We start from the raw sequence: 11487 nt of genomic DNA on the forward strand, positions 1-11487 counted from the left end.
TTTTTGCGCACAAAAAGTATTCTCGTCACTTGATATACTTAAGATTGAGCCACTGGAGTCACTTGGACTATATTAACGATCTCTTTAATACATTTTCTGGGCCAGCAAGTTTCGGTCACCTAGAAGTCTATGGAGGAGTGATCCAGCTCTCAGATTTCATCAAAAATATCTTAATTTGTGTTCCGAAGATGAACGAAGGTCTTACGCGGTTGGAACAACATGAGGGTATAATTACTGACAGAATTTTCATTTTTGGGTGAACTAACCCTTTAAAAACAGAAGCTGTTGTTTAAGGGCCACAACCTGTAAGTATGATTTATTTTTGGTTGATGTGTGTTTTCCTGTAATAGTTCGTATTGTTAATTGTACGTTGTAGCAAGGAAATAAACAAAGGACAATGCTGTTTGGCTCAGCTCCAGTTTGTTAAATGCTAATTCATACTTATCCGACAAACACACACTTCTGTTTAATCTCACCAGCGAACTTGGAATATTTGTGTTTGTTGTCGTTTATGTGATCAGTAACCACGTTTCCATTACCCTTCAAAATTGCGCAAATTGAAATTGCGAATTGAAAATACACCCAATGGAAACACGTCAATTTCGCGAAAACTCCCATTTATCTCAAAAAAGTGTTTACGCGCGCATGAGGTGGTTTTTCAGGCAATTCGTAAAAGAAATATTTCGCAAAACTGCAATGGAAACAGTTTTTGCGCATTTACAGGTCACCTGACGTAGATGACGCGGTGTGTTTGGACAGAATACGAGACAGAGCTCTTTATTAAATTCATATAAGACAAAAGAATTACTGGAATAATGGATTTTAAACCTAAAATAAATGGCACAATCAAGACCTCGAAATGAGGGAGAAACATGGATTATTGGAAACATGGAAACATGGCCTAGTGTTAATTATTCTTTGATTAGAGATTTTATGTAATGTCTATCTACATGCGTGTTTATCTATAGGCATGGTAAACATGGTTCTATGCGACAACAACAAATATAAAAAATATAAAAACATATCATTCTGAAACGTCCTTTAACAGCCGTTCTTGAACAGGTTCTGCTCGATACTCTTCACTAACATTCTCTGGGTCTGATTCAAGCTCAAATTGGTATGGCAATATTGACGCCATTGTTTATAATACACCGAAGCACAAACTACCGGTAAAGGTAAGGGGCGTGACGTTTCCGAACAACGTGCACTCTGTGTTTAGCGAATCACAACACAAATGGCAAGCTAACCAATCTGAGTCCATTGCGTATAATTGAAGGAGGGGTTTCATAGAACCAGGAAATCATCAGACCGTTTTTACAAGGATGGACAGAGCAGTGTAGAATAAAGGTAAAATATGTAAAAAATAATGCTTTTTTTTTTAAACGAAGCATGAAGACATGTTACAGTGCTAAAGGTGTTTTACCACCCCTTTAATGTTGTTTATCTATGTGGTGTTTTTAATGTGCTTTAGTTAAAGGAACAAGCCGACTTTTTGGGACTTTAGCTTATTCACCGTATCCCCCAGAGTTAGATAAGTCCATGCATACCTTTTTCATCTCCGTGCGTGCCGTTGTGGTGAACAAATGAGTCCTACTGAAGAGATGAGTCCGAGCTTAGGACCCCATTAGTATGCCAGTAGTATGCCTGATCTAAATCTGTTCTCACAACAACTTGTAGCTAAAGTGAATTGTTTTAGTGTTATTATGTGGTAGCTTTATGTAGAATGCTAAATCCCGCTGCTATATGCAAGGTTAGATTAAATTAAATTGTATATGTAAATTGTATATATTCTATAGCTAATATTTAAAATCTTAAGCTGCATCAATAGCAGAAGAGAAAGACCGCGAAATTTAAAAAAACTACTGTTATTGTGTCACGAAATGTAGTTTTAAGAGTTTTTCAGTCGAGAATGTAGTTGTTTGAAGCTCAAATATGTTGTTTATTTATAATATAAAAACACACTAACAACGAGAAATGTTTAATTTCATAATCTATAGCTTCGGTTAAAATACATTAATGACTCGTTATAACGTAGTACAAACGTCTTCTATAATAAAGTGATTTTGTATGATTTGTAACCAGGCACTAAAGCGATTACCCATAAAACCCCGATTACCCCGTGCTTTGAACCAATCGGATTGCTTGGGTCCTAAGCTCGGACTCATCTCTTCAGTAGGACTCATTTGTTCACCACACCGTAACTCTGTATGACGCACCCACAGCTAGCCTAGCTTAGCACAACGACTGGAGGTAAACAGCTCCAGCTAACATACTGTGTGGAGTGCAGACAAACAATACATCAAGTATTTTTCAGTATTGTGAAAACCCAGAGTTTGTTCAACTAGTTTCATGCAACAGGCCTCAAGGGTTAGTGATACTGATTAAACCATAAACATTAGCAACATAGTGACTTTACCAGTACCATCAAAAATAGAGAGAAGAGAGTGTCAGCTGATCCGCTTCTCTTCATCATAATTCTCTTCAGTGTCCATTTCAATCATAGTATCAACATTATAAATGATTTTACATTGTTTTACTGGCAGCCTCGGCCTGAGTCGGATTCAAGGACGTCTTCTTCCTCAAAGGAATGTCTTTCGGATCAGGTGGCGAGATATCACATGTCATCATTCTCCTGTAAGAGAATACAAATTCACAAAAGGTAAAAGTAATGAGGAGGATTGATGTTTCAGTTACACAAACACATTCACACACACAAAAAAATGATTTCCTTAATAATGACTCTCTGGTATGGAATTTATTCATCTGCAAACTCAGTTAGACTCCGTGTATAAGAATAAGGAAGAGGGCGCTTTTATTTGCTCTAGAAGAAGATGGCTTGAGCAAGGAGAACAAAGTACAGCATTTTTCTGCAGAACAGAAAAGAATAATTCTAGAAATGTAACTATTAACTCTTCAAATTTAAACGGTATGGTTATTTCTGATCCAAAGGAAATCGGCACATTTTGTGAAAAATATTTTCAACTCTAAATATTGCAAGGGCTCAGATTAGGTTTTTTTTTAGTCTTTGAAAGATGTTAGGACATTATCTAATGAAGATAGATAAAGAGAAGTAGATGAGGAGCACCTGTGATAGTGATATATCCATTGATGAACTAATTGAGTCTATTGAAGCTCTTAATAACAAGTCGTCTCCGGTCACAGATGGGCTGACAGCCGAATTGTACAGAAGTTTTGCTTTAGAGTTAGCAACGTTTTTGCTTGCAACTTATTTGGAGAGTATTGCATCTGAAACACTTCCACCTGCTTTATCACAGGGATTACTTACTTTAATACCTTAACCTAAGAAAGACATTCTTTTGATTGATAACTGCCGTCCAATCTGTTTGTTAAACTGCGATTATAAGATATTAGCTTTGTTACGGCTAAAAGACTTAAACGTGTTCTGGGTACAATAATAGACAAAACTCAGTCAGGTTTCCATCCCAAATAGCCATAATGCTAACAATATACGCCTTGCTTTAGAATTGTTGGACTATGATGAACTGATTAGAGATGAAAGTTTTATTCTTTGTTTTATTTTTATAACGCCTTTAATTCAAATGAACATGAATTTATTTTGCAATCCCTGTATAAATTTGGTTTTGGTGATTTATTTTGCAAAACTATCCGAACGTTATACAAAAATGGTAACAGCTCAATTAATCTGCACTTCTCCAAGTTAATGTGTTTAGAGGGGTTCGCCAGGGTTGCTCGATATCACCGTATTTGTTCTTGATGGACGCTCAACTCCTTACTACTTCCCTGTTGCATAGTCAATTACAAGGGGTTAATATAGCAGATAAACACATTATTATAACCCAATTAGCTGATGATACCACACTCTTTTTAAAAAACAACTTGCAGATCGCTCTTGATCTTTTTAAAGTGTTCTCAAAATTCCAGCACAATATTCCTGTTAAGTCGCAAGTTATTTATTTGGGTGTTACATTTTGTAAAGATGTCAATGCGAGAGGAAAATTAAACTTTGATTCAGTAATAATTACTACTGAAGTTAAAAAGGTACATTCCTGACTCCAAAGAGACTTGTCTTTGGGGCTGTTTACACCTGGCCACTTCATGCGTTTTCTCAGATCGGATAGCTATCTAATTTATCAAAACGATTCCATTTACACCCGGTCACATAAATGTGTTTTTGCGAAACGGATTTAAATCCGATCTTCAAGTCTCGCGCTATATGCAGATTTAATGGAGTGCACGTCACCGAAAGCAACAGATATGAGCTGCATTTTATTGATCATCAGCTAAAATTTCTAAATCAAAGACCGCAATAAGAGAGAGCGGCAACAGCCCTGGTAAGATCATTTTGTTTCTTAAGAATTTACTTTTAATGATGATGATTGTGTGTTAAGCGTCTGCAACTTACTTTCGCTTTGATTTGTGATAGTTTGCACGTTGGCTTGATGAATATATGCTCAGCTTCTCATCTGCGGTGATGCGTGTTCCAGTAGCGTCGTCATATCTGGCTATAACATTACATATAGCCTATAACACGCTCTCACACGTTTATTTTTTTTTAGCATTTTTGGGAGGAGTACAATTTACATATGTGGTTTCAACAACCAGATGCATTTACACTTGTCCAGTTTCGTCTGGAATGCGGCCCAGACCTCCTCCTGAAGTGGTTTGAGCGATCGGATTCAAATCTGTCTTGAATGCGTTTCGGAGGGCATTTACACCTGGTCTTTTCACGATCCGATCTGAGAAAACGCATGAAGTGGCCAGGTGTAAACAGTCCCTTTACGAGGAAGTGTTTCTAGATTGACCAACCCTGCTCTTTCTTTGCATGTTGAAAAGACAATTTGTGTAGAGTTTGATATAATGCTTTTTGATTTTTTTTATGGAAACACAAGAGACATTACATAGAAAAATCTGTTGTCATAAATAGCTTTGAACATGGGGGTTTTAACTTTCTTGATTTTGCTTCTTTAAACAATACGTTTAAGATCAATTGGTTGAGGCAGTTCTTGAATGATTCTGATTATGGAAAGCTATTCCCAATTATATTATAAAGTTGGTGGTCTCCTGTGATGGATTTTAATTAATCAACTTTAATTAATCAACTAACATTTGTTTTTCTTGCAGGAACAACATTCATATGCTTTTAATGTTTCCAAACTCTTTGAGGAAAACTTGTGACTTTGAGTATGTGTGTGTGTGTGTGTGTGTGTGTGTGTGTGTGTGTGTGTGTGTGTGTGTGTGTGTGTGTGTGTGTGTGTGTGTGTGTGTGTGTGTGTGTGTGTATGTATATAAATAACAGAAAGGGGAAGTGAAACTAGACAGATGACTAGTTCTCAAAACCTTGTGATAAATAATCACAAAATCAGAGATTGCTTGTGCCAGTAACAGAGGAAAAAAGGTTGGGGCTTATGAACCAATTGAACCAATCATATTGAAGGTGACATGTTAGTCTTCTTTGTTTTCCCGATTCTATAAAAACTGTTGTATCCATATTTTCCGGTGGGATTCTCAATGGAATTTGTCTGAGATCCTCCCGCCTTGCTTCTTGGGAGAGATTCCCTGAGAACTGCTCGGGAAGATCTCCTGGCCGTGATTAAAGCATTTAAAGGACATTTGCAGGTCTGTTTGTCGATTATTCCTGCGCAGGAAGCTAGTTTAGGAAGGAAGCTAGTCTAGGGAAGCAAGTTAGTTAGAGAAAGACTCGACCAGTTGTCGACTGAAGACGCAAGAGCTAGAGTATAAAGGAATTGGGTGTCGATTAGTAGACGCCTCAGCTTAAGGAATTGGGTGTCGATTTGTAGACGCCCCAGATATAAAGATCAGTTGGGTGTCGATTTGGAGATGCCCCAGATAGTTAGGTTTAGGGAAAAATCTACCACATCTCCCTTTTCTGTTAGTATGCAATTATAATCTCTCTAAATTACCCATCAAATTGTCAAGTTTTTCTATAAGCAGGTGCTTTTGGCCTGGCACTTGATTTACATAATTTATATTTAATATTTATATTAAATGTTTATTTATATAAACATAAAACATTTTTCTTTTCAGACTGGTTTAATAATAATATTATTTTGGTTTCTCAACTTGGTCATTTGTTTTCTTATTCTGAATTCTTAAAGCTACAGTCCGTAGTTTTTCCTCTTTGTCGCCATCTCTGTTCGATATCTGCAATTGCAGTTATTCGCAGAATTATCAACTTTACGTGGGTTGTGCCTCGGCACGGCACAGCGCGGATGAATCCAATGTTTTGAGGAGATTGTGCGGCTGTCAGTCGTTGCGCCGGTGTGGATACTGTCATTCGCAATCAGAGATTCTACTTTTTGGAAGCATGACAAACATAAGAATTTTCACTGGAAAATGTCATCTGAAAAGTAACTAACATCCACTTTTGTTCTGACCAACTAAGGGGAAAAAAGCATTGCAGTAAATCGCGCTGATTAAATCTAACGATCGCTTATCATATCACGTCAAACCGTGCAAATTATACATTGTTCTCAAATTGTTAATGTTAACAACATCAGCATTGCATGACTACATTTAATGCCCTTCCGATATTTATCCTTGTTTTCGCATGGGCCGGTTGCAGTCATTGTCAAATTGTCATAATATTTAACAACATTACTGTTTTTTGTTTGTTTGTTTGCTTGTTTTAAAATGCAGCCTTGGTGAACATAAGAGACTTCTTTCAAATACTTACCAATCCCAAACTTTTGAACAGCAGTGTATCGCTATGTTTGTTATATGTATTCATACCACTGTTCTATAAAAGGGTTTTGTGCACAGTAAATCTCATATCTGTAACACTTACAGTCTGTGGCACTGCTGCATGGCTCATGCGTTGATGATAGTAAATCACAGCAGCAGTTACAGCTGCAGCAAACACCAGCAGAACAACAACAGCTATTCCTGCTACAGCTCCTGAAGACAAACCTGAATCTGGAACAGATAAAGAGAAACAGTCATTATTATGAGAGAATGACTGATAATCCATCCAATACTTACCAATACCTTTGACTGATAATTACACCTTTCTACTTTTGTCATCAGGTGTATGACATTGTTTTAATAAATGTGACTTTTGTTCATCAGCACTCAGTTTAGTTCAATCAGTTCAAAAGCATCAGCACTTTGAGCTAAACTAAAAGCAGCATTCACAGGAAAACTGATATGGCTGATATTACGCATTTTGCATGTTAATAACATTAGCCAAAGTGTCACTGACTCAAAACTTCCTTTTTTAAACAGTTCACATCTTAACACTTATTGGGTTGATTTTAAATATTGAAACGAATTTCAGATTCCTCAAAGGAAAATATACTAAATGATTTAATTATACTCACCAATGACAGAAACACTGAATCGCTTCACTCTAGTGATGCTGAAGCTGCTGTTGTTGATGATGATCTCTAGTGTAAATTCTCCAGAGTCTGTGTTTCTGGTGTTTGTGATGATCAGAGATCCAGTCTGATGATCCAGCTTCAGTCTGTCTCTGAATCTCTCTTTACACTGAACATCTGTACAGATCTTACTCTGATCTCCAGTGATTTCAGTGATGTGAAAGTCATTAAAATACCATGTCATTAAATCATTTGGGTGTTTTATAAAAGCAGAATCTAAAGTGACAGATTCTCCATCCTTCACTTCATATAGTTCAGCAGCAGAAACATCTGAAACACAAACCAACAGATGCTGGAGGATCTTGTATTAACGTGTTTTAAACATATATAAACTGCATTTAAACACTCATTAAATGACTCACCAGTGACAGAAACACTGAAGATCTTTTCACTGTCACTGCTACTGACAAAGATCTTCAGTGTATATTCTCCAGAGTCTGTAGTTCTGATGTTTGTGATGGTTAGAGATCCAGTCTGATGATCCAGCTTCAGTCTGTCTCTGAATCTCTCTTTACACTGAACATCTGTACAGATCTTACTCTGATCTCCACTTATTTGTGCAATGCGTGTGCTGCTAAAATACCATTTAATATCTTCTTGTTGGTCTGTTTGAACACCAGTGTTTAGAGTGACTGAATCTCCATCAATCACTGACACTGACACTCCATCTGATCCAACACCAGACACACCTGAGCAAAACATACAATAGTGTAGTGATTTTTTTCTTCTACAGATCATAAATGTGAGTAGAAAAATATTCATCATTTTACACATGCAAACAAACATCAGAAAAACACTGTTTCCATTACAGATTTGCGCAAAACTTATGCAATTTTTTCTAAATATCAATAGAAACTATTGCGAAATGACAGCGTTTCCATTATCCGATGTTATGCGACTAAAACGTCATTTTTTTCCTCTCGTGATAAGTCATTCCAAAAATCATGGCAACGGATGTTGGTAGTTTTATACATATATATATATATATATATATATATTTTATATATATATCATAGCCACGTACCACACTAGACATTATTATTATTAATGGAAGGAAACGTAGGCGTGTTAGCCAAGCATTAATGGCAAGGAAAGACCCTTATACTGTGAGCGGCACATATGAAGTGTTTCTGGGTGTTTCTCACTCATTTCTGCTCCGAGGTCTTGATTGTGGCATTTCTTTGAGGTTTAGAATCCAGTATTTCTGTTATTCTTTTGTCTTTTATGAATTTAATAAAGAACTCCGTCTCGTATTCTGTCCAAACACACCGCGCCTTCTAAGTCAGGTGACTGTAAATGCGCAAAAACTGTTTCCATTGCAGTTTTGCGAAATATTCCTTTTTCGAATTGCCTGAAAAACTACCTCATGCGAGCGTAAAAACTTTCTTGCGATAAATGGGAGTTTTTGCGAAATTGACGTGTCTCCATTGGGCGTATTTTCAATTCGCAATTTCAATTTACGCAATTTGAAGGGTAATGGAAATGCGGCTACTGACTCACACTTTCACTCATCAAACAAACACACACGAGTCTCATGAATGATCTTCTCACACAACCCACAATCCACGTCCTGATTCATATTTTCACAATATAAATATTACATAGATGACTAGTACCCCCAAAAATACTTAAGAGAACTAGATGAAAAAGTTTGTAGACAAACTTTAAGTTGGCATGAAAAAGCCTTGCCAGAAAGTTTGAAGAATTTTTAAAAGCTTGAAGTTTGAAGTTTTTAGTTTTAATTAGTTTAAGTTTTAGTTTAGTAGCCTAGTTTTAAATGTTTGAATGTTTTCAGTTTTATTTAGTTTAAGTTTTAGTTTAGTAATATAGTTAGAAGGGAAGCTTAAATAAGTCTCAATTGATTAGAAATAGTACATAGAATGGCAGCTAATGGAGTCTAATGAGCCTCTCCAACTGTCAAAATTTTAATTTAGGCAGTTGAAGTTTAAATAGTCTTGGCTCAATTTGAACATTCCGCAATTAAAGTCTATGGGATTTTTCCAAGTTTTTATCAGCAATTTTAGGAAAACAGCAAGTTTGATCTAAATAGATAAAGCAATTTGAGTCAGAACAGTTTGAAGGTCTAGTCTGAGTTTAGTGGTTGTACGCTTGAACAGTTTAGGAGGAGTTACGTGGAGAAATTAGTCTAAGAAGAATAATAATAATTATCTTAAGTACAATATCAGTAAGTTGGCTTTTCCAAGCCAACTTAATTAAGATAACACTTTACAATAAGGTTTGTTAGTTAACATTAGTTAACATGGACTAATAATGAACCACACATATATGTAGGCCTACATCATTTATTAATCTTTGTTCATGTTAATTTCAACATTTACTAATACTTTATTAAAATGGTTAACATTTAATGCACTATGAGCTATATGAACTAACAATGAATAGCTGTATTTTTATTTAGGCCTACTAACGGTAACAAATACAGTAACAAATGGATTGCTCATGTTTAGTTCGTTTGTTAGGCTAATAACGTTACATTAGCTAATGCTAATGAACATATTGTGAAGTGTTACCAGAATTTTTTTTCCACCGCATTAACACTCAGATAAAACAGAGCCGGGTTTTCTACATTTTATAAATATATTTAAGTCCTAAACAACCCAGGTAAATAACGTGTGTAAGTCAACATTGATGCCTAAATGTTATGAATTTGAAGCTTTTAGCCAAAGCGACTCACATTACGTAGCCCTACACAAAACGTAGGCTACACATTTACACAAAATGTCAACTTTTACTGATGTTTATTGTTTAAAACGACACATCGCGCAGCTGATCTGATCTCATTTTTTATCGTTAAAGTGTTTCACCGACCATTGATTTCTGCGACAGTTAGGTTCTCTTTTTAGCCTAGCTATTTCCGGTCAACAATAGACCTAAGCCTTATCCAGCAATTACTAAAGTGCCAAAGATGCGGCTTATAGGTCACAGATATCGACGTTAACACAAAAAGGTCTTACTGTGGTGGCGTAAAAACAAAATAATTGCGAGCACGTTAAATAAAGGCTTCATTTTCACCAATTTTCTCCTCAGAAACGAATGCATGGCCGAATGCTAAAGTGAAACTATCTGCATCCACACAGATTCCCGTAATCCCTCTGACGTCATTCGACAACGCTTCAACCGTGTTCCGTTTGTAAAAAAATGCCTGGTATAAATATAATTGTAGTGTATGGCAATATAGTGACTAGTCTAAAAAATGCTTTACACATTTATAATGCTGTACTTTTTGCTATATTACCTTGGCAGTAAATTAGAAAAGCAAAGGCTGTCAAACCTGTCAAACAAAGTTATGCATTCACCTTTGACCCTGTGGCTGAGGAAGGCAAATGTAACTACACATTCTGGCTGCTTTTTTTTTTTTTTACACCAGGGCTATGATAATATGATATCATCACTTCTAAATAAATAAATACAAATGTTACAGGTCCTGGTAAATGACAGAGGAGTCAAGAGTTTGTTGTTGGCCTGTTGTGGTCCTGTTAGTCAAAGTCAAAAGCGTGAAAACCCTTGAAGATGTTTGGAATCCCTTTAGATCCTTCATAGAGAAGGAGGATAGTGACATGTTTAAGGAGACAATTGAAGATATGTGAGATTATAGGATGTATTTGTATTAGGAGGCCTTAATAGTTTGTATGTGTTTTTTTTGTGTGTGTTTTAATTCATTAGTCTTGAGGATGTGAGTCCTGTACAAATTGAGATATGCTAAGTTGTAATGATGCGAAGACATCAATATGTGTCTATACTGCATTTTGTATTTTTGTTCCTGGTGTGTGTGTAATATATGTTGTTAAAAAGTTAATAAATATATATATTTTTTAAAAAGCGTGAAAACCCACAAAAGGGCTCCAATGAGAAGAATAACAACTGCTTTATCCCTTGAACTCCTTAGATAGACTATATTTACTTGGAATGGAGTAAAGGTGTCTTTCAGTACATACCGGTTGTAGTCGACCACTTTACCAGGTATGCTCAAACGTACAGTATGCAACCAAGAAGTCTAGAAGAACACTTTATACAACGTTTCAAAGCAACTTTACAGTGATAACAGGAGGTTCTGCATTTTGGGTGTTGTTCAGCTCAAACGGTCGTGGAA

At 36.1% G+C, this 11487-nt stretch overlaps 1 protein-coding gene across 3 annotated transcripts in view; it reads right to left on the reverse strand.

Moving 5' to 3' along the window:
* Positions 1-1380: 1380 nt before the first annotated feature.
* LOC308702402 (uncharacterized protein) overlaps positions 1381-11487 on the reverse strand; it is a 32253-nt gene continuing 22146 nt past the window's right edge. The window contains exons 1-5 of one of the 3 annotated variants that reach the window (XM_081385221.1): positions 10352-10468; positions 7739-8065; positions 7320-7646; positions 6788-6915; positions 1381-2632 (exon numbers count right to left, since the gene is read on the reverse strand). In XM_081385221.1, coding sequence (XP_081241347.1) covers positions 2615-2632; positions 6788-6915; positions 7320-7646; positions 7739-8065; positions 10352-10436 — 885 coding nt within the window. In that variant the 5' untranslated portion in view covers positions 10437-10468 and the 3' untranslated portion in view covers positions 1381-2614. Of the gene's footprint in view, positions 2633-6787; positions 6916-7319; positions 7647-7738; positions 8066-10351; positions 10573-11487 lie in introns of those variants that run through there. The other 2 variants (XM_081385220.1, XM_081385222.1) reach the window with 2 other exon arrangements.

This window comes from Scardinius erythrophthalmus (assembly GCF_964197995.2).
Source record: "Scardinius erythrophthalmus genome assembly, chromosome: 14".
Classification (NCBI taxonomy): Eukaryota; Metazoa; Chordata; class Actinopteri; order Cypriniformes; family Leuciscidae; genus Scardinius; species Scardinius erythrophthalmus.